Consider the following 23715-nt stretch of genomic DNA (forward strand, 5'->3'; position numbering starts at 1 on the left):
GGCAGATAGAGTTCAACCCAGATAAGTATGAGGTGGTTCATTTTGGTGGTCAAATATGATGGCAAAATATAGCATTAATGGCAAGACTCTTGGCAGTGTGGAGGATCAGTGGGATCTCGGGGTCTGAGTCCATAGGACACTCAAAGCAGGTTGACTCTGTGGTTAAGAATTGGCCTTCATCAATCATGGATTGAGTTTAAGAGCTGAGAGGTAATGTTGCAGCTATATAGGACCCTGGTCAAACCCCACTTGGAGTACTGTGCTCAGTTCTGGTTGCCTCACTACAGGAAGGACGTGGAAACCATAGAAAGGATGCAGAGGAGATTTACAAGGATGTTGCCTGGATTGGGGAGCATGCCTTATGAGAATAGGTTGAGTGAACTCGGCCTTTTCTCCTTGGAGAGATAGAGGATGAGAGGTTACCTGATAGAGGTGTATAAAATAATGAGAGGCATTGATCATGTGGATAGTCAGAGGCTTTTCCCCAGGGCTGAAATGGCTAGCATGAGAAGGCATAGATTTAAGGTGCTTGGAAGTAGGTACAGAGGAGATGTCAGAGATAAGTTTTTACGCAGAGAGTGGTGAATGTGTGGAATGGGCTGCCAGCAACGGTGGTGGAGGCAGAAACGATAGGGTCTTTTAATAGACTCCTGGATGAATACATGGAGCTTCGAAAGATAGAGGGCTATGGGTAAAGCCTAGGTAGTTCTAAGGTAGGGACATGTTCGGCACAGCTTTGTGGGCTGAAGGGCCTGTATTGTGCTGTAGGTTTTCTATGTTTCTCGACTGCGGTGGAGGCCAAGTCTGTGAGTACATTTAAGGTGGAAGTTGATTGTTTCCTGATTGGTCAGGGCATCAAAGGGTACGGCGAGAAGGCAGGTGTAAGGGATTGAGTGGGATCTGGAATCAGCCATGATGGAATGGTGGAGCACACTTGATGGGCTGAATGGCCTAATTCTGCTCCATTAACTTATGGTCCTTCCCCAATTAACCTAATTGTGCTTAATGCACCATCCTTCACACATTCCTGGCGTCAGACACAGACTGAAGCTCCCTCCATGTCGACACATCAGACATGCGCAGGGTCAGACACAGAGTGAAGTTCCCTCCACACCCGTTCCGTCACACACTCCTGGAGTCAGACACAAAGTGAAGCTCCCTCCACACTATCCAATCTCACACTCCTGTGGACAGTCACAGAGTTAAGCTCTCTCTACACTGTCCCATCATGCATTGGAAATTTGGAGGATATGCAGTTTCCCAGAGGGATGATGTTGTATGCCTGCCTAGATCGTGGGCAGAGACAAAAGATGCTCACACCAAAGACATACGGGGTAGGTTAATATGTCACTGTAAATTGTTCGGGTTAATCGGTGTAGAGTCTTTGCTGGGACAGAATGGCCCAAAGGGCCTGAAGGGTCTACTCTGCGGTGTACTGCTAAAGAAGTTAACTGGCAGTGGAGTGAAGTGTCATGGTGCATGTAAACGGGTCACTGTGCGAGTGAGGTCACTGTCATGAGCAGCGTCACAGGCACAGAGCATCAGAGAAGCAACACCCACAAGAGAAACATCAACTATACACACGATCAGATTTATTCCTTAAATTATAAGTAATTTTTTCAAGTGGAATACAGCTAAAGAGTTCATTATTCCAACGATCCATACTTAAGTACGAATCCGATTTCCAAGAAACTGCAATAGCCTTTTTGGCTACTGCCAATGCAATTTTTATAAATTCTTTCTGATATTTATTCAATTTAAGTTTTGGTTTTATCCCTTCCATGTCACCAAATAAAAATAATCTTAGGTTATGTGGAAGTTGTGTTCCAATAATTTGTTCCAATAAAACTCTTAAATTTATCCAAAAAGGTTGAATTTTAAAACAAGACCAAGTAGAATGTAAGAAAGTATCAATTTCTTGATTACACCGAAAACATTGATCAGATAAGTTTGGGTTTAATCTATTTATTTTTTGCCGAGTAATATATAATTGATGTAAAAAATTATATTGTACTAATCTGAGTTGAACATTTATTGTATTTGTCATACTGTCAAGACATAGTCTTGACCAACTTGTTTCATCAATATTAATATTCAAATCTGTTTCCCATTTTTGTCTTGACTTATGGATTCCTTGTTTAAGTGTCTGTTTTTGAATCAGATTATACATAAAAGAAGTAATTTTTTAAATTTTTTCTTTTTAAATTAAAGTTTCGATTTCATTAGGTTTCGGCAATAACATTGTTTGACCCAGTTTATCTCTTAAGTAAGCCCTTAATTGAAAAAAACAAAGTGTTATTTGATATTTTATATTTATTCTTTAATTGTTCAAATGACATCAAAATACCTCCTTTCAGCCCAAAATCTTGACTGTTTATTCTCCTCTTTTGATGCTGCCTGACTTCCAGAGTTTCTCCAGCACTTTCAAAGTCCAATGTAAATTTATTATCAAAGTACATACATGTCTCCACGATAACCCTGAGAGTTATTTTCCTGCAGACATACTCAATAAATCCATAATATACTAACAGCCATAATAGAATTAATGAAAGACCACTTGGGTGTTCAACCAATGTGCAAAAGACAACGAACTGTGCAAATACAAAAAGAAAGAAATAATTAATAAATAGATAAGCAATTAATATCGAGAACATGAGATTAAGTGTCTTAGAAAGTGAGCCCATTGTGGGAACATTTCAATGATGGGGCAAGTGAAGTTAAATGAAGTTATTCCCTCTGGTTCGAGATCCTGATGATTGAGGTTTCTGAACCTGGTGGTGTGAATCCTGAGGCTCCTGTACCTCCTTCCTGAAGGCAGCAGTAAGAAACGAGCATGACCTGGGTGGTGGGAATCCCTGATGATGGATCCTGCAACAGTGCTCTGTGCAGCTGTGCTCAATGATTGGGAGGGCTTTACCCATGATAGACTGGGCCATATCCACTACTTTTGTGGGATTTTCCATTCAAGAGCATTGGTGCTTCTGTTCCAGCCAGTCAGTATAGTCTCCAACTCACAGCTATAGACGTTGATCAAAGTTATAGAATCTTCGTAAGCTCTTAAGGAAGTAGAGGCACTGCCATGCTTTCTCCATAATTGCACTTATGGGCTGGGCCCAGGACTCATTCTCTGCAATGATAACACGGAGGAATTTCATGTTGCTAACCCTGTCCACCTCTGATCCAATGAGAACTGGCTCAAGGACCTCTGGTTTCCTCCTCCTGAAGTCAATAATCGGCTCCTTGGTCTTGCTGGCATTGAATGAGAGGTTGGTGTTATGGCACCACTCAGCCAGATTCTCAATCTCCCTCCTATATGCTGATTTGTCACCATTTGTGTGCGTTGTAGAGGAAAACAAAACATAAACAGCAAGATTTAGAAAGAGAATTCCAGAACTTAGTCTGTGTGGCCAAGGAAACAGCTACCAAAACTGAAATGATTAAACTAAAGGCTCATACACATCTTGAAGGATGTTAGCATAGTCACCAGTGGAAAGTGTGAGCAGTTTCAAGTTCCCGGGTGTCAACATTTCTGAAGGTCCATCCTGGGCACAACATATTGGTGCAATTACATAGAAGGCACGACTGTGGCCTTGTTTCATCACAATTTTGAGGAGATTTGGTATGCCACCAAAAGCACTCGCAGATTTTGACAGATGTACTGTTGAGGGCATTGTAACCGGTTGCATCACTGTCTGGTATAGAGAGGCCACTGCACAGGACTGGAGAAAGCTGCAGAATGTTGGCAGCTCAGCTTGCTCCATCATGGGTACTAGCCGGCTCAGCATCCAGGGCACTTTCTAAACGCAAGCCCTCAAAAACACAGCATCCATCATTAAGGGCCCCAACACCCAGGACATGCCCTCTTACCATTGCTACCATCAAGGAGGAGGTACAAAAGCCCGAAGATACGCTCAACGATTCAGACACAGCCTCTTCCTTCCAACATCATATTTCTGAATGGGAAATGAACCCACGAACACTACCTCAGTGTTCCTGGCTTTCCCTTTGCTATACTTTTTTAGTTTATTTTTTTAATATATACTTACCATAATTTATAGTTTTTATTATTATAGAAACATAGAAAACCTACAGCACAATACAGGCCCTTCGGCCCACAAAGCTGTGCCGAACATGTCCTTACCTTAGAAATTACTGAGGGTTACCCATAGCCCTCTGTTTTTCTAAGCTCCATGTACCTATCCAGGAGTCTCTTAAAAGACCCTATCGTATTCGCCTCCACCATCGCTGGCAGCCCATTCCACACACTCACCACTCTCTGCATAAAAAACTTAACCCTGACATCTCCTCTGTACCCACTTCTAAGCACCTTAAAACTGTGCCCTCTTGTGTTAGCCATTTCAGCCCTGGGAAAAAGCCTCTGACTATCCACACGATCAATGCCTCTCATCATCTTATACACCTATATCAGGTCACCTCTCATCCTCCGACACTCCAAGGAGAAAGGGTCGAGTTCACTCAACCTATTCTCATAAGGCATGCCCCCCAATCCAGACAACATCCCTGTAAATCTCCTATGCACCCTTTCTATGGTTTCCACATCATTCCTGTAGTGAGGCGATCAGAACTGAGCACAGTACTCCAAGTGTGGTCTCACCAGGGTCCTGTATAACTGCAACATTACCTCTCGGCTCCTAAACTCAATCCCACGATTGATGAAGGCCTATGGCTAGTAAGGGCCCAGCAATCTCTTCTCTTGCCTCCTTCAATAACTTGGGGTAAGTCCATCAAGCCCTGGGGTCTTATCCACCTTATATTCGTTAGGACCCCCAACACTTGCTCCTCATTGACCACTAAACACCCTAACACATTTATACACTCAACACTGATCTCCTGGTCCTCCATTTAATTGGCAAATACTGAAGCACTGTACTGATTAAGTACCTCACTCACATTCTCTGCATCAAAGCAGATGTTCCCCCCTTTATCCTTGAGTGGTCCCACCATCTCTCTAGTTATCTTTTGCTCTTGATGTTTGTATAGAATGCCTTGGGATTCACCTTAATCTTACTTGCCAAGTAACCCCACCCCCCGACTTTCCCATTTCATAGACCCACCCCTGGCTTTCTCATTTCATAAACATATATTAAATTTATTTTGAATCCCATGGAGCTTGTGGAGACCTTCCAATATCCAGGCAGTACACGTCAAAGTTGCTGGTGAACGCAGCAGGCCAGGCACCATCTCTAGGAAGAGGTACAGTCGATGTTTCGGGCCGAGACCCTTCGTCAGGACTAACTGAAGGAAGCGCTATTAAGAGATAAGAGATTCAAATCTCTTACATTGCATTGAACAAATTTCACGTCACATGCCGGTGATAATAAACCTGATTCTGTTTTTTTAATAGTGTAGTAGGACAGTGGTCAGAGTAAGGCTTTAAAGATCAATTTTATTTGCCACATGTACACTAGAATACTGAAGCTTACAATGAAATGTATCTTTTGTATGAATGACCAACACAGTCCAAGGATTATCCTGCGGGCATCGGCAAGTGTTGCCAGGCTTCTGGCACCAACGTAGCCTGTCACAGCAGCAGTGACCCAGGGTCAGTTCCTCCGATGTCTACAGGGAGTTTGTTTGATCTCCCCGGGATCGCACGGCTCTCCTCTGGATGCTCCGGATGCCAAAGGCGTTGGGTTACGGGTTGGCCAGTTGTGGACAAGCTGTGTTGACGCTTGTGGCTGCCCCCAGCACGCCGTCAAATAGTGTTGGTGTTGACCCATTTCTGTGTGTCTTTCGATGTACATGTGACAAGTAAAGCTGATCCTTAATAAACACAAGAGATTCTGCAGGTGCTGGAAATCCAGAGCAACACACACAAAATGCTGGAGGAACTCAGTAGGCCAGGCAGCATCTTTGTCAAAACATTCACCAGGACTGGAAAGGAAGGGGGTGGGAGTCAGAATCTTGCTTTCTAATTGTCCTTTCACTACCTCACAGGAGGAAAAGTCAAGGAGAAGCTGTCACTTCAGAGTCTTCAGCTGCCTTCCTTCCCCAGTGACCCACTGGAACCCCTCAGTGTGTCGCTGTACTACACCAAGCTGGTTGTCCAGATCACCAGATACATGGAGCAGACGGCCAGCGAGGACACGGAGACGCTGGCCGTCTGCCTGTACCTGAGGGGCATCGTCCGGCTGGCTCAGGGGCAGTGTTTCCAGGCCCTGCTGGACTTCCAGAACCTGGAGAAGATCGACATGAACGCCTTCCCACTGGAGCTGGTAAAACAGACACTGGAGCAGATGAGTGCGGAGGAGCTGTGTGGCGTGCAGGAGACCGAGGAACTGCAGGGTCTGCTTCACGACATCATGGAGAAACACTGGGACCAGGCACAGCCTGAGCAGAGCGTCAAGGACTTTGAGCTGCCCCGTGTCCCCCTCAACGAGCAGGACTTCGCTGTCCACATCCAGGCCGCTGGTCTCGTCAGCAACCCCAGCACCATTGACACGCTCTTTGACATCCTTTCCGATGGTAAGTCACTGGAGACATAGTGTTGTGGAACAAAGAAATAGCAGACAAGCTGGGTAAATATTTTACCTCAGTCTTCACTGTGGAAGACACTAGCAGGGTGCCAGATATTCAAGAGTGTCAGGGGACAGAAGTGAGTGTAGTTGCTATTCATAAAGAGAAGGTGCTTGGAACATTGAAAGGTCTGAAGATAGGTAAGTTACCTGGATCAGATGGACTATACCCTAGAGTTAGCTGAAGAGGTTAGTAATGATCTTTCAAGAATCACTAGGTTCTGGAATAGTTCCGGAGGACTGGAAAATTGCTAATGTCAGTCCACTCTTCGGAAGGGAAGGAAGCAGAAGAGGGGAAATTATAGGCCAGTTAGCTGATATATGTTGGGAAGATGTTGGAGTTCCTTATTGAGGATGAAGTTTCACGGGACTTGGAGGCACATGATAAAGTAAGCCAAAGGTGTAGGCTGGTGACTAATGGTGTGCTGCAGGGGTTGGCGTTGGGGTTGATTCTTTTCACATTGTATGTCAAAGATTTGGATGAAGGAATTGATGGCTTTGTGGCCAAGTTTGCGGATGATGTGAAGATAGGTGGAGGAGCAGGTGGTGTTGAGGAAGCAGAACTTATGGGCAAAGAAGTGGCAGACAAGACCGTACGATATAGGAACAGAATAGGGCCATTTAGCCCATCGAGTCTACTCTGCCATTTCATCAGGGCTTATCTCAGCCCTAACCTCTTGCCTTCTCCACATATCCCTTCATGCCCTGACCAATCAAGAGTCTATCAAACTCTGCCTTAAATATACATAAATATTTGGCCTCCACAGCTGCCTGTGGCAAAGAATTCCATAGATTCACCACTCTCTGGCTAAAGAAATTCCTCCCCATCTCCATTCTAAAAGGACGCCCCTCTATTCTGAGGCTGTGTCTGCTTGTCTTAGACTTTCCCACCATGGGAAACATCCTCTCCACATCAACTCTATTTTTTGAACACAGAAAATTCAAAATTCGGAGGTGCAAAGGGACTTGGGAATCCTTTTTGCAGGTTTCCCAAGAAGTTAACTTGCAGTTTGAATGGTGATGAAGGCAAATGAAGTATTAAATTCATTTCAAGTAGACTAGAATGTAAGGATAGCGATGAGATGCTGAGGCTTTATAAGGCATTGGTCAGACCAGTATTGTGAGCAGTTTTGGGCCCCTTATTTAAGAAAAATGTACTGGTGTTGGAGAGGATCCAGAGGATGTTTCGAGATTTGGGGTGTTGTGGATAGTGTGGAGGGCTGTCAGAGGTTACAGCGGGACATCGACAGGATGTAAAAATGGACTGAGAAGTGGCAGATGGAGTTCAACCCAGATAAGTATGAGGTGGTTCATTTTGGTCGGTCAAATATGATGGCAGAATATAGCATTAATGGTCAGACTCTTGGCAGTGTGGAGGATCAGAGGGATCTTGGGGTCCAAGTCCATAGGACACTAAAAGCTGCTGTGCAGGTTGACTCTGTGGTTAAGAAGGCATATGGTGCATTGGCCTTCATCAACCGTGGGGTTGAGTTTAAGAGCTGAGAGGTAATGTTACAACTTTATAGGACCCTGGTCAGACCCCACTTGGAGTACTGTGCTCAGTTCTGGTCACTTCACTACAGGAAGGATGTGGAAACTATAGAAAGGGTACAAAGGAGATTTACAAGGATGTTGCCTGGATTGGGGAGCATGTCTTATGAGAATTGGTTAAGTGAACTTGGCCTTTTCTCCTTGGAGCGACGGAGGATGAGAGGTGACCTGATAGAGGTGTATAAGATAATGAGAGGCATTGATCGTGTGGATAGTCAGAGGCTTTCTCCCAGGGTTGGAATAGCTAACACGGGAGGGCACAGTTTTAAGGTGCTTGGAAGTAGGTACAGAGGAGATGTCAGGGGTAAGTTTTTTACGCAGAGAGTGGTGAGTGCATGGAATGGGCTGCCAGTGATGGTGGTGGAAGCAGATACAATAGGGTCTTTTAAGAGACTCCTGGATAGGTACGTGGAGCTCAGAAAAATACAGGGCTATGGGTAACCCTAGGTAATTTCTAAAGTACATGTTTGGCACAGCATTGTGGGCTGAAGGGCCTGTACTGTGCTGTAGGTTTTCTATGCCTATGTTTCTATGAGAGTCATTCCAGGAATGAAAGGGTTAACATATGAGGAGTGTTTGATGGCTCTGGGCCTGCTGGAATTTAGAAAACTAAGGTGGTGGGGGGGTGGATCTCACTGAAAGCTATAAAATATTGAAAAGCCTAGATAGGGTGGATGTGGAGAGTGTCTAGGACCACAACCTCAGAACAGATCAGGGGATCCCAACCTGGCGTTCAAGGACCCCTTGGTTAGTGGTGGGGGTTCGTGTCATAAAAAAGGTTCGGAACCCTGGTGTAGAGGGATATCCATTTAGAACAGAGATGAGAAGGAATTTCTTCAACCAGAGGGTATTGAATCTGTGGAATTCATTGCCACAGGCAACTGGGGAGGCCAAGTCAGTGAGACTATTTGAAGTAGAGGTTGATAGGTTCCTGATTAATAAAGGTGTTCAAGGGTTACATAAAAACATAGAAACATAGAAAATAGGTGCAGGAGTAGGCCATTCGGCCCTTCGAGCCTGCACCACCATTCAGTATGATCATAGCTGATCATCTAACTCAGAACCCTGCACCAGCCTTCCCTCCATACCCCTTGATCCCTTTAGCCACAAGGGCCATATCTAACCCCCTCTTAAATAGAGCCAATGAACTGGCCTCAACTGTTTCCTGTGGCAGAGAATTCCACAGATTCACCACTCTCTGTGTGAAGAAGTTTTTCCTAATCTCGGTCCTAAAGGGCTTCCCCTTTATCCTCAAACTGTGGCCCCTCGTTCTGGACTTCCCCAACATCGGGAACAATCTTCCTGCATCTAGCCTGTCCAATCCCTTTAGGATTTTATACGTTTCAATCAGATCCCCCCTCAATCTTCTAAATTCCGAGTACAAACCTAGTTCATCCAGTCTTTCATCATATGAAAGTCCTGCCATCCCAGGAATCAATCTCATGAACCTTCTTTGTACTCCCTCTATGGCAAGGATGTCTTTCCTCAGATTAGGGGACCAAAACTGCACACAATACTCCAGGTGTGGTCTCACCAAGGCCTTGTACAACTGCAGTAGTACCTCCCTGCTCCTGTACTCGAATCCTCTTGCTATAAATGCCAGCATACCATTCGCCTTTTTCACCACCTGCTGTACCTGCATGCCCACTTTCAATGACTGGTGTATAATGACACCCAGGTCTCGTTGCACCTCCTTTTCCTAATCGGCCACCATTCAGATAATAATCTGTTTTCCTGTTTTTGCCACCAAAGTGGATAACTTCACATTTATCCACATTAAATTGCATCTGCCATGAATTTGCCCACTCACCTAACCTATCCAAGTCACCCTGCATCCTCTTAGCATTCTCCTCACAGCTAACACTGCCGCCCAGCTTCGTGTCATCCGCAAACTTGGAGATGCTGCATTTAATTCCCTCATCCAAGTCATTAATATATATTGTAAACAACTGGGGTCCCAGCACTGAGCCTTGCGGTACCCCACTAGTCACCGCCTGCCATTCTGAAAAGGTTCTGTTTATTCCCACTCTTTGCTTCCTGTCTGCTAACCAATTCTCTATCCACATCAATACCTTACCCCCAATACCGTGTGCTTTAAGTTGCACACTAATCTCTTGTGTGGGACCTTGTCAAAAGCCTTTTGAAAATCCAAATATACCACATCCACTGGTTCTCCCCTATCCACTCTACTAGTTACATCCTCAAAAAATTCTATGAGATTCGTAAGACATGATTTTCCTTTCACAAATCCATGCTGACTTTGTCCGATGATATCACCGCTTTCCAAATGTGCTGTTATCACATCTTTGATAACTGACTCTATAGTTTCCCCACCACCGATGTTAGGCTAACCGGTCTATAATTCCCTGGTTTCTCTCTCCCTCCTTTTTTAAAAAGTGGGGTTACATTAGCCACCCTCCAATCCTCAGGAACTAGTCCAGAATCTAAAGAGTTTTGAAAAATTATCACTAATGCATCCACTATTTCTTGGGCTACTTCCTTAAGCACTCTGGGATGCAGACCATCTGGCCCTGGGGATTTATCCACCTTTAATCCCTTCAATTTACCTAACACCACTTCCCTACTAACATGTATTTCCCTCAGTTCCTCCATCTCACTGGACCCTCTGTCCCCTACTATTTCCGGAAGATTATTTATGTCCTCCTTAGTGAAGACAGAACCAAAGTAATTATTCAATTGGTCTGCCACGTCCTTGCTCCCCATAATCAATTCACCTGTTTCTGTCTGTAGGGGACCTACATTTGTCTTAACCAATCTTTTTCTTTTCACATTTCTATAAAAGCTTTTACAGTCAGTTTTTATGTTCCCTGCCAGTTTTCTCTCATAAACTTTTTTCCCCTTCCTAATTAAGCCCTTTGTCCTCCTCTGCTGAACTCTGAATTTCTCCCAGTCCTCAGGTGAGCCACTTTTTGGGGAGAAGGCAGAAGAATGGGGTTTAGAGGGATAATGAACTCGATCGGCCCAGTGGCCCAATTCTGCTCCAATGCTTTATGGTCTTATAACATCTCAATATAGTCAGGGGCGTGTCTGTTTGTCCTTTTGCTCTGTATTCACTCCATTTGGTGGGGGAGAGCTCGGGGTGCAGGTGTAGCCTGATCACAGGCTGTCTCTAGAGGGGTCACTTGAGGGCGAGGTTGCCTCAATCACCAGGCCGGACATTTGAGAGTGAGGTGCCTCGATCACCGTGGGGGGAGGGCATAACACTCGAGGGTGACGGTGCCTCGATCACGGGTGGAATACTCGAGGGTGATCTGCCTCAATCACGAGGGATGTAACACTCGAGGGTGACGGTGCCTCGATCACCAGGAATAGGACACTTAAGGATGATGTACCTCGGTCACTGGGGACATAACACTCGAGGGTGAGGGCGCCTCGATCACGGGTGGAATACTCGAGGGTGATCTGCCTCAATCACGAGGGATGTAACACTCGAGGGTGAGGGTGCCTCGATCACAGGGGGTGGGTGGGGGATACTCAAAAGCAATATGCCTCAGTCACCAGAAGCAGGACCTGCTAAAGATGGACTCAGCACTGATTGGCCATCTGTTCTTTCACTCCGTGCAGAGACACCCAAACAGGGAAAATCCACGAAGGAAAAGAGAAAAAATAAATAAAATAAAGTGTCAGCAAACTTCTGTAAAGCCAGAGCTGCCCACCTCTCTGTGCCTTTGTGTATGGTCTGAACCTCCTTCTCCGTGTGACCTCTCCCTCCTCTCTGAGTGACCTCTCCCTTCCTTCCTCACTCTCCATGTGACCTGTCCCTCCAATCCTTCTCTGTGTGACCTCTCCTTCCCTTCCTCCCTCTCCTTGTGACCTCACCCTGCACCCGCTCCATTTGACCTCCTCTCCTCACTCTCTGTGTGACCTCTCCCTTCTCTCCTCACTCTCCGTGTGACCTGTCCCTCCATCTGCCTCTACTACTCCATCTCCATGTGACCTCTCTTTCCTCTCCTTCATCTACTCCCACTCAGTGTGACCTCTCCCTCCTCTCTTCCTTCTCCTTTCTCTCCCTCCCCTCCTCCCTGTCCGTGTGACTTCTCCTCACTCTCCATGAAGATTGTTCCGCAGGAACACCTCTGATGTCCTGAATCAGGGTGCAGCCCCTCCCTCTACTTGCCCCTTCCTTCTGCCCCCTTGAGGTCCTCCCCCATATTTCTCTCCCTCACCTCCATTGTCCCTCCGCTCTCCTCCACTATGCCCCCCTTCCTTGTCCGTTTGCCCCTCCATCCTTGCTCCTGGTGCCCCTTCCTCTCCCTCCATTGCCTCTACTCCAAGATTCCTTCCCAATCCCCTCCCCCTACTCTTTCCTGCTACCAGCCACCAATCGTTGATGTTTGTGGGATCCTGCTATGCACACTACAGCACATCAGCAGTGCGTGTAGGGAGGAAGTGTCACTGGGCAGGGAGGGGATGTCCCGGCTGGTGGGGGCAGAAAAGTGTCTCTCACCTCACCTGAAGGCCAGTGCTGTTGATGGGGTCTGAGCCTCAGGACAGACAGAGGTCTCTCTCACAGTTCCAGCTCAAGAGATTCTGCGTTTGCCGGAAATCCAGAGCAACACACACAGAGCGCTGGAGGAACTCAGAAGGTCAGGCAGCATCTATGGGGAGGAATAAACCGCCAGCACTTCAAGCAGAGACGTTCTCCGTAATGGAAAGGAAGGGGGAAGATGCCCAAATAAGAAGGTGAGGGGGGAGGAGAACAAGCTGGATGGTGATAGGTTGATAGGTGAAGCCAGATGGATGGGGGGGGGGGGCGCGGTGGAGTAAAATGCTGGGAGGTGATGGGTGGAAAAGATAAAACTGGAGAAGGAAGAATCAGATAGCAGAGGAGGGTTGACCATGGGAGAAAGCCAAAAAGGAGCACACCATGGGGAGATGATCACAGATAAGGGGCAAAGGTAAGAGGCCAGAGTGGGGAAATGAAAAGGGGGAGAGGAAAAAATTACCAGAAGTTGGAGGAATCAATGTTCATGCCATCAGTTTGGAGACTAGTTAGGTCGTCCAGGACTACTGACGGAACCAGGGCTCAGGCACAGATGCTGGCAGCGTAATTCCTGAGCCCGTCCCTCTCTGGAACCACACTGTGCCCCTAGTGCAGTCTGATGAGTGCTTTGTACAGTATCAACAGGGCTGTCACCTCCCAGCCTCAGTACCTTGGACTATGAGGGCGATCGTGCAGAAAACCCTTCGCTGCCCGACCGACCTGTGTCAGGGACCATAAACTGGGTCCCTGTGTCCATCCACACACCCTGACCCTAATCATGGAAACACACACAAAGTGCTGGAGGAACCCTGCACGTCAGGCAGCATCTATGAATAAACAGTCAACTTTTTGGGCCAAGGATTGGAAAGGAGGTGGGTGGGCTGCAGTGGGGGGAGGCCACACCTCATTCCATCTGGGTAGCCTCCAACCTGAGAGGATTTACATTGATCTCTGCAACTTCTGGTAATTTCTGCCACACCCCCCACTCCAAAGGGTCTCGGCCTGAAACATTGACTGTTCATTCATTTCATCAATGCTGCCTGACCTGCTGAGTTTGTGTCTGTGTTGCCGTTCACTGTAAACGTCCTGCTGGCACTTGATGATCAAAAACCGTTGGATGCATCCAGAGCGGCAGCCTGTTCCACGCAGCGAGAGAGCTGTCAGGGCTTGCGGTTGGTGTCCACCATTTTCCCCCAACACCAGGGAGGCCGATGGAGTCTCGTATTAGAGGACAGAGCTTCAGAACAGAGGGATGTCTCTTTAGAACAAAGATGTGGAGGAATGTCTTTTGCCAGGGGGTGGTGAATTTGTGAAATTCATTGCCAAAGTTGGCAGTGGAGGCCAAGTCATTGTGTATATTTAAAGTGAAGGTTGATTAATCAGGGTGTCAAAGGTTACGGGACAAAGGCAGAAGAGTGAGGTTGAAATGGATAATAAATCAGCCATGGCGGAAGGGCAGAGTAGACTCGATGGGCCAAGTGGCCTAATTCTGCTCCTGCATTTTATGGTCTAATACCACCAGCCGTGCCAGTTATGTGTTACAGATTCCCTCCGCACCACCACTGGTGGTTGTGCCCTCAACTGCCCAAGTCACTGTTAGAGCTGCCTCTCTCACAGAGCACCACTCCACACACACCAGCCCTACCGTCCCAGAGTCATACAGTGGGGAAAGAGACAGTTCGGCCCAACTGGTCCATACTGACCAAGATTCCCACCCCAGCTTGCAGGGGCATTTAAGAAACTCTTAAATAGGCACGTGGATGATAGAAAGATGGAAACCTTGTGGGAGGAAAGAGCTAGATTGATCCTCGTGTTTGCTAAAGGCCTGGCACAATACTGTGGGCCAAAGGGCCTGTATTGTGCTGGAATGTTCTATATTCTAGTCCTATTTGGCCGGTATCCCTCTAAACCTTTCCTATCCATATACCTGTTAATGTACTATGTCTGCCTCAGCCATTTCCTCTGGTAGCCTGTTCCACAAGGGTGGAAAAGTTTCCCCTCAAACCAAGCAGAGCTTGCTCTCAATTTCTGCTCTGTAAAGGATTGGGGAATGTCTCCTGTGTCTGGTGAATGATGCTGCTCACTGCCGTCAAACAGTCAGGCACTGAAAGCAGAAGGTGGAGGTGATACTCAGCAGGTCAGGCAGCATCCTTTGGGGAAAGAAGCAGAGCTTACTTTCCATGTTGGTGACTCCTTCAGCAGTGGAAGAGTGAGAAGTTGGTCCTTTCCCCGTTGCTGCTCTCGGACCTGTTGGCAATTCCTCGCACTTCCTATTTTTATTTCAGCTGCCTTCTTCAATGGAGGATTGACTGGAGAGAGAGGAGCTGTCTCCTGTGCTGAGTGATGAAGGATCATAGATCCGGGGCTGAGGATTAGCCTCCAAGCACAGTCTGTCCATGTGGTCAAAGAAGCTGGCTCTCACAGATAAAGGGGGAGGTGGTTAGATCCCTCACCCCGAAAATGCTGTGGATATTGGGGAACACAAGTTCTCCCATGGAGGTGGGGACAGGAATTTGTGGAAGAAACAATTTTAAGGTACATTCATGATTGAGCTGAATGACCTAGCCCTGTTCCTGTGTAACAGGTTTGAGGGGCAGTGTCCTCCTGTGTCCCTGTGACCCAGAGTGGAAAGTTCTGAAGACCCGGGGGAACTGAATGGCTTCTTTCTCCTCTGTTAGAGCTTACAACATGCACTTATAGCATAGAAAATGGCCATTTGGCCCACAATGTCCTGATCTAACTAAGCTAATGATACCTCATCTCTTCTGCCTACCCAGTGTCCATATCCCTCCACTCTCAGCACCTCCATGTGCCTGTCTAAGAGCCTCTTAAACACCTTGATAGTATCTGCCTCCACTACCCCCTCACATCTCCTTTGAAATTACCCCCTCTCACCTTAAATGCATTCCCCCTGGTACGAAACATTCCAGCCCTGGGTTAAAGATGACAGCTGTCCACTCTGTTTCTCTGTCTCTCATACTTATAAACCTCTATCAGATCTCCCCTCAGCTGCCATTGCTCCAGAAACTACAATCCAATTTGTCCAACCTCTCATGAGAACACATGCTCTCTAATCCAGGCAGCATCCTGGTAAATCTCTTCTGCACCCTCTCCAAAGCCTCAACATCCTTCCTGTAGTGGGACAACCAGATCTGTTTGCAATACTCCAGATGAGGCCTAACTGAAGTCTTATGAAGCTGCAATACAACTGAACTCAATGCCTTGATTAATAAAAGCAAGCATAGCATATGCCATCTTAACCACCCTGTGGACCTGTGGAGCCACTTTCAGGGAGCTACACACCTGGAATCCAAGATCCCTCTCCTCATCAACACTGTAACAGTGTACTGTCTCTTTGCATTTGACCTCCCAAGGTCACTCTTGAACTCAGTGCCTTGACTAATAGACAAGTGAGTGAATGAGCTCTTACTGCTTCTGTATTTTACTGCACATCCTGGTGCAATTCTACACTGGCATCCTCACATCAGTCATTTCTGTCTGGTTTGGTGCAGCATCCTCTCACAAGCTACGGAAACGACAGTGAACAGTCAGGTCAGCTGAAAAGGTCACCGGCTGCAGTCTACCGTCACTTCAGGACTTGTATGTGTCTGAGAAAGAGGCGACCAGGAAAAACCACTGTGGACACTACCCACCCTGCAGACCGCCCTTTCCAAAAGCTCCCTTCTGCAAAGTGCTGTTGGGTTATTAAAACAAAAACTTTATCCCATCTTAAAAGTTTCCTTCCTAACAAGTTAATCTGCTCAACCATTCCAGTTAATACCCCCCAATCTCCCCTTTCTATTCCCCCATCACTTCACTGTAAGCACTTTAAAGCACTGTTTATAGTCATAGTCATAGTCGTACTTTACTGATCCCGGGGGAAATTGGTTTTCGTTACAGTTGCACCACAAATAATAAATAGTAATAAGACCATAAATAGTTAAAATAGTGATATGTAAATTATGCCAGGAAATAAGTCCAGGACCAGCCTATTGGCTCAGGGTGTCTGACCCTCCAAGGGAGGAGTTGTAAAGTTTGATGGCCACAGGCAGGAATGACTTCCTATGATGCTCTGTGTTGCATCTCGGTGGAATTTATCATGCTGTTTCCGTTGTAAGTACTTGTTGGTATTGACATATCTTTGCACATTGTATTCCATATCCATCCTTGAACCTTTGTGATTGTTGAATGTTGTTCTTTGTGCGAATGCATCACAGCACATTTCCAATGCACGTAACACTCACAACACGCTGGAGGAACTCAGCAGGTCGGGCAGCATCCGTGGAAACAATGAGTCAACGTTTCGGGCCAGAACCCTTCGTCAGGATTGAAGAGGGAAGGAGCAGAGGCCCTATAAAGAAGGTGGGGGGAGGGTGGGAAGGAGAAGGCTGGTAGGTTCCAGGTGAAAAACCAGTAAGGGGAAAGATAAAGGGGTGGGGGAGGGGAGGCAGGGAGGTGATAGGCAGGAAAGGTGAAGAGAGAATAGGGGAAAACACAATGGGTAGTAGAAGGAGGCGGAACCATGAGGGAGGTGATAGGCAGCTGGAGGAGGGGGCAGAGTGAAACTGGGATGGGGGAGGGAATTACCGGAAGTTGGAGAATTCAATGTTCATACCAAGGGGCTGGAGACTACTCAGACGGTATATGAGGTGTTGCTCCTCCAACCTGAGTTTAGCCTCATCATGGCAGTAGAGGAGGCCATGTATGGACATATCTGAATGGGAATGGGAAGCAGAGTTGAAGTGAGTGGCTACCGGGAGATCCTGTCTGTTGTGGTGGATGGAGTGGAGGTGCTCGACGAAGCGGTTCCCCAATCTACATCAGGTTTCACCGTTGTAGAGGAGTCCACACTGGGAGCACCGGATGCAATAGATGACCCCAACAGACTCACAAGTGAAGTGTTGCCTCACCTGGAAGGACTGTTTGGGGCCCTGAATGGTGGTAAGAGAGGAGTTGTAAGGACAGGTGTAGCACTTACGCTTACGGGGATCGCGGAGGGAATGATCCCTGCGGAAAGCGGAGAGGGGTGGAGAGGGAAAGATGTTCTTAGTGGTGGGGTCTTGTTGTAGGTGGCAGAAGCACTCCACCAGCCTCCGGATCCAGCACATTATCCTCCACAACTTCCGCTACCTTCAACAGGACCCCACCACTAAGCACACCATATACCGTCTGGGTAGTCTCCAGCCCCTTGGTATGAACATTGAATTTTCCAACTTCCGGTAATTCCCTCCCCCTCCCTTCCCCTAACCCTATGTCACTCTGCCCCCTCCCCCCAGCTGCCTATCACCTCCCTAATGGTTCCGCCTCCTTCTACTACCCATTGTGTTTTCCCTTATTCCTTCTTCACCTTTCCTGCTTCCCCTCCCCCACCCCTTTATCTTTCCCCTTACTGGTTTCTCACCTGGAACCTACCAGCCTTCTCCTTCCCACCCTCCCCTCACCTTCTTTATAGGCCCTCTGCCCCTCCCTCCTCAGTCCTGACGAAGGGTTCCGGCCTGAAATGTCGACTGATCGTTTCCACGGATGCTGCCCGACCTGCTGAGTTCCTCCAGCGTGTTGTGAGTGTTGCTTTAACCCCAGCATCTGCAGATTATTTTGTGTTTCCAATGCATGTAAATGTATATAGTGAGCAAAGTTGATCCCTGATCCTTGGGCCCCAGGGGCTGAGTGATGTCCAATTCGACCCATTCTTCTGAGACATCTCCTTGCTTGCTCTGCAGGGCAGCCGAAGACGGTGGAGCCAAAGGTGTTCAACGAACTGTACTCGCACTGGAAAAAGATGAAGTCAGAGGTGGACAGCATCATGCTGGATCCTGAGGTAGCCATGGAGCTGCTGGAGAGTGAGCAGGTGTCTCTGGTGTCCAACCCGGTGAAGACCAAATATGGGCAGGGTCGCCTGGTACTGAGTCAGAAACGGCTCGGCTTCCTGAAGGATGCAGAACCCCATTTCAAGGAGATTGTGCGTTTACGGGATATTGAGGTAGGACTCAGGGTGAAGCTGGAGCCTCAGACCCCAGACTGCGGAGCAGTTACAAGTTTCCGGTTCCTATTTATATATCCCATGTACTCTCTGTGGCCAGTTTATTGGGTAGAGTGTATATTGGTGACCATCTGCTGCTGTACATTATTCACCAAGGTTCAACGTGTTGTGCATTCAGAGATGCTGTTCTGCACACCACTGTTGAAAATCATGGATATTTGAGTTCCTGACAGTTTAAACCAGCCTGGCCATTCTCCTCTGACCTCTCTCATGAACAAGGCCTTTTCACCCACAGAACTGCCGCTCACTGGATATTTTCTGTTTTTCACACCTTCCCCTGTAATCTCTAGAGATTGTTGTTCATGAATCTTCCGACAGGATGGCGCCATGCTCAGGCACAGCAGCCACTCAGGGTCCGATCAAAGGTGCACTTTGTTGTGTTGTAAGTGTTTTTTCACTGCTGGTACTGCAGGAGTGATCATCAGCGATGCAGCTGGTCTTATTGTGTCATTGTTGTGTTGTTCCCGGGACTTGTGGTGACAATCTGACAAATGGAGCGAGTGATTACCTTTCAGTGCTGCTCTCCGGTGTTCGCTTGGTGCTGCTCTCCGGTGTTCTCTTGGTGCTGCTCTCCGGTGTTCTCTTGGTGCTGCTCTCCGGTGTTTGCTCGGTGCTGCTCTCCGGTGTTCCCTCGGTGCTGCTCTCCGGTGTTCTCTTGGTGCTGCTCTCTGGTGTTCACTCTGTGCTGCTCTCCGGTGTTGGCTCGGTGCTGCTCTCCGGTGTTGGCTCGGTGCTGCTCTCCGGTGCTGGCTCGGTGCTGCTCTCCGGTGCTGGCTCGTTGCTGCTCTCCGGTGCTGGCTCGGTGCCGCTCTCCGGCATTGGCTCGGTGCCGCTCTCCGGCATTGGCTCGGTGCCGCTCTCCGGCGTTCGCTGGGTGCTGCTCTCTGGTGTTCGCTCAGTGCTGCTCTCCGGTGTTCGCTCAGTGCTGCTCTCCGGTGTTCGCTCGGTGCTGCTCTCCAGTGTTCCTTCAGTGCTACTCTCCGGTTTTCGCTCAGTGCTGCTCTCCGGTGTTCGCTCGGTGCTGCTCTCCGGTGCTCGCTCGGTGCTGCTCTCCGGTGTTCACTCGGTGCTGCTCTCCGGTGCTCGCTCGGCGCTGCTTTCCGGTGCTCGCTCGGCGCTGCTCTCCGGTGCTCGCTCGGTGCTGCTCTCCGGTGTTTGCTCGGTGCTGCTCTCCGGTGTTGGCTCGGTGCTGCCTTCTGCTCAGTCTGGGGATGCACTGGGAGCAGCCCACAAGTGTCACACATTCCATCACCAACAAAGCATGTTCACAATGTTTGTCAGAACAACACAAACAACAGCAAAACAAGCCCTTCTCTCTCTCTTTCTCTCTCTGTCTTGCACACACGCGGGCACGTGAACACACACAGACACACACACACACACACACACCAGATCCAAGAGTCCTTCGCCCCAGACTCTCAGACCCAACACAATGCACATCTCAGCTAGGTGGCACCTTGACTTGGAAAGGTATGGGAACAATTGACAGCAATGTTGCCGGGACTGTATAAGACTGTAGACATGGGAACAGAGTTAGGCCATTCAGCCCATCGAGTCTGCTCTGCCATTCCATCATGGCTGATTTATTATCCCTCTCAACCCCATTCTCCTGCCTTCTCCCTGTAACTATGGATGCCCTGGCTAATCAGGAACCTGTCAACCTCTGCTCTAAATACTGCATACCCAATGACCTGGCGTCCACAGCCGTCTATGGCAGTTAATTCCACAGATACACCACCCTCTGGTTGAGGAAATTCCTCCTCATCTTTGTTCTAAATGGATTTCCCTCTATTCTGAAGTTGTTTCCGCTGGTCCAAGACTTCCGCACTATAGGAAACAGCCTCTTTACATCCACTCTATCCAGGCCTTTCAATACTCAATAGGTTACAATGAGATCCCCCCTCATTCTTCTAAACTCCAGTGAGCACAGGCCCAGAGCCCTCAAATGCTCTTCCTATGTTAACCTGTTCAATCCTGAGATCATCCTTGTGAACCTCCTCTGAACCCTCTCCAATGCCAACACGTCCCTTCTAAGATGAGGGGCCTAGAGCTGCTCCAAATGCGGTCTGACCATTCCTTATTAGACTAACCCCATGGATTAGTCTAATAAGTTTCCTGCACACTGTTTCTAACACATTTATACCCTGAAAGAAAGTGGTTAAGTACTATACACATACAGACATAGCCATGCACATGCATACATATATATATATATATATATTTGTGTATATGGGCCAACATATGTACTTATACACATACGTGCATATATACAGATGTGTACACGTACACTCACAGATGTACACATACACAGACGTGCACACGTTTCCCCGTACACACATATACAGGGTGAGGGTTGTTGTCTGGGTGACCCCTCCCCTGATGTGTGTGTGTCCTCAGGAGGTGGAGCCAGTTCTGCCCACGACCGGCCTCCCCCGCAAGATGACCAGCCTGAGGATTAAGGTTCGGGGCAAGAAGGAGCCGTTTGTGGTAAACCTGAAGTCAGAGCGCGACCTCTGGAAGGTCCTGATCCGTGAGCTGCACGCTGGCAAGCTACTGGCTGAGCGGCACAAGGTGAGGCCCAGGGGCTTTTTGAGGAGGGGAATGCTGAGGGCAGGGGGGATGTTGTGTTGTGCTGTCTGACAGACTCTCTCCCTCTCTCCCTCAGGACCCTCAATATGACCAGCAAGCTCTCAGTAACATCCGGCTGATGCACGCTCTGTCCAAGTGCGACCTCCACATGCGAACCAGCCACGCCATCCACATGCTGGCCCAGCTTGACCGCACCGTTTCCGAGGGTGAGTTTCTGAGACCCTAAACTCCCCCTCACCACTGACTGAGCACAGCAAACGGCTTCATTTACATGCTGCCTGTCACAGCCTGGCCTGACTCTGACCCATCCCCATATTTTTTACAAAACTATAAAAGTTTATTTATATCACAAATACACAAGGTACAAACATTCAGTATTTGCCAGACAAGTGAGTACACTCAAATTAAAAATAAAAAATAAAATATGGTTACTACCATCTATAGCACAGGGAGTCCACCGCTCCCGGAAATCCCCCAAAGTGCCTGCCCAGACCACGTGCTTCCTCTCCAGGACAGCCAGGCACAAACATATCCTTGGAAAAGGGACAGGCAGTCGGCCCGGCTACACCCTCCTCCTTCTGCCGCCTAGACCCATGAATGTCCATCTTGGCCAGGCCCAGGACCAAGCCCACCAGGAGATCCTCCTCTTGCCCGCCCCCTGCCAAACTGGGTGCCCGTAGATGAAGAGTGCGGGACTAAAGTGCAGCCAGAACCTCAGCAGCAGCTCCATGAGAAACTCAAAGAGTGGCTGCAACCTCTTACGTTCCGTGTACACGTGGTACCCGACTCCTCCCGCCCGCAGAATGGAAAAGCTGGACGGGGTGTCATTGAACCTGCTCAGGAATCTGTTGTACGGAACTGCCCAATGCAACACCTTCCAGCCCAGGTCCCCAACGTACAGGGGAAGCACCCCTGCATAAAGAGACTTGCACCGGGGATCTCCTCCGCTGTCAGATGGTAACATGGCGTGTCCGGTTGGCAGACCAAGGCGAGGAAGTGGAAGGTGCGCAGGAGCAGCCGCACAAGAAGCACTTTGGAGTGTTGCGGAACAGCACGGTGGGCATCCCAGCGAGACGGCTCACGCTGTGCGGGACCCTCTCCCTCGTGGTCTCCCGAGGCCTGGGTCTGACACGCACATCAGGCGGTGGAGCAGCTGGAGCCCCTCCACCACCCCGCACCCTCCCGACACCCACCGTACTGTGAACAGGACCAGTCACCCAGCAACCAGAGCATCATGCCCCAACGGCACAGGAGCACCCTGCCCTGACGAGGCCAGACCCCAAACCCTCCACAGTTCCCAACAGAAGCGGGGTAGATCCCTCAGAGCGGCAGGGCCGACGCTGTCCGCTGGGATCTGCGTCTCCTCCTGCAGGCAGCGCCCCTGGCAGAGTGTGACCTTCCCTCAGTACTGCCATTCGCGCAGAGCGATGACCTGCGGTTGTCACAGCTGTGGTGAGTTCAGTGTGCGGACCGAGGGCTGACGTTCATGGACAGTGACCATTCATACTCTCTCCCCTCAGTGTCGCCCAACGTCCCGAAGGTGACCATGGACGCCCTGAAGCATACCCTGCACCTCTCGGACTCCGCATCTTCCCCCTGTTCTGTTACTGTCTTGCTGTACCTGCCCGGTAAGTCACCGACGTTTTCCCTGGAAACACTGTTCCTATGGGCTAGTAGGCTAGACAAGGGAGATGCAGTGGATGTTGTATATTTGGATTTTCAGAAGGCCTTTGACAAGGTGCCACACATGAGGCTGCTTAACAAGATAAGAGCCCATGGAATTACGGGAAAGTTACATACGTGGATAGAGCATTGGCTGATTGGCAGGAAACAGAGAGTGGGAATAAAGGGATCCTATTCTGGTTGGCTGCCGGTTACCAGTGGTGTTCCACAGGGATCAGTGTTGGGGCCGCTTCTTTTTACATTGTACATCAACGATTTGGATTATGGAATAGATGGCTTTGTGGCTAAGTTTGCTGACGATACAAAGATAGGTAGAGGGGCCGGTAGTGCTGAGGAAACGGAGAGTCTGCAGAGAGACTTGGATAGATTGGAAGAATGGGCAAAGAAGTGGCAAATGAAGTACAATGTTGGAAAGTGTATGGTTATGCACTTTGGCAGAAAAAAAAACGCGCAGACTATTATTCAAATGGGGAAAGAATTCAAAGTTCTGAGATGCAACAGGACTTGGGAGTCCTCGTACAGGATACCCTTAAAGCTAACCTCCAGGTTGAGTCAGTAGTGAAGAAGGCGAATGCAATGTTGGCATTCATTTCTAGAGGAATAGAGTATAGGAGCAGGGATGTGATGTTGAGGCTCTATAAGGCGCTGGTGAGAACTCACTTGGAGTACTGTGGGCAGTTTTGGTCTCCTTACTTAAGAAAGGATGTGCTGACATTGGAGAGGGTACAGAGAAGATTCACTAGAATGATTCCGGGAATGAGAGGGTTAACATAAGAGGAACGTTTGTCTGCTCTTGGACTGTATTCCTTGGA

At 48.4% G+C, this 23715-nt stretch overlaps 1 protein-coding gene across 7 annotated transcripts in view; it reads left to right on the forward strand.

Annotated features, from left to right (window-relative positions):
- Nucleotides 1–23715, forward strand: part of LOC140188363 (DENN domain-containing protein 3-like) — a 180098-nt gene that overhangs the window by 142114 nt on the left and 14269 nt on the right. For all 7 annotated transcript variants that reach the window (XM_072244564.1, XM_072244590.1, XM_072244574.1 and 4 more), the window contains 5 exons: nt 5959–6486; nt 18312–18571; nt 21029–21202; nt 21297–21426; nt 22741–22848. In XM_072244564.1, the coding sequence (XP_072100665.1) occupies nt 5959–6486; nt 18312–18571; nt 21029–21202; nt 21297–21426; nt 22741–22848 (1200 nt within the window). The remainder of the gene's footprint in view (nt 1–5958; nt 6487–18311; nt 18572–21028; nt 21203–21296; nt 21427–22740; nt 22849–23715) is intronic.

Source organism: Mobula birostris, chromosome 2 (genome assembly GCF_030028105.1).
Source record: "Mobula birostris isolate sMobBir1 chromosome 2, sMobBir1.hap1, whole genome shotgun sequence".
NCBI lineage: Eukaryota > Metazoa > Chordata > Chondrichthyes > Myliobatiformes > Myliobatidae > Mobula > Mobula birostris.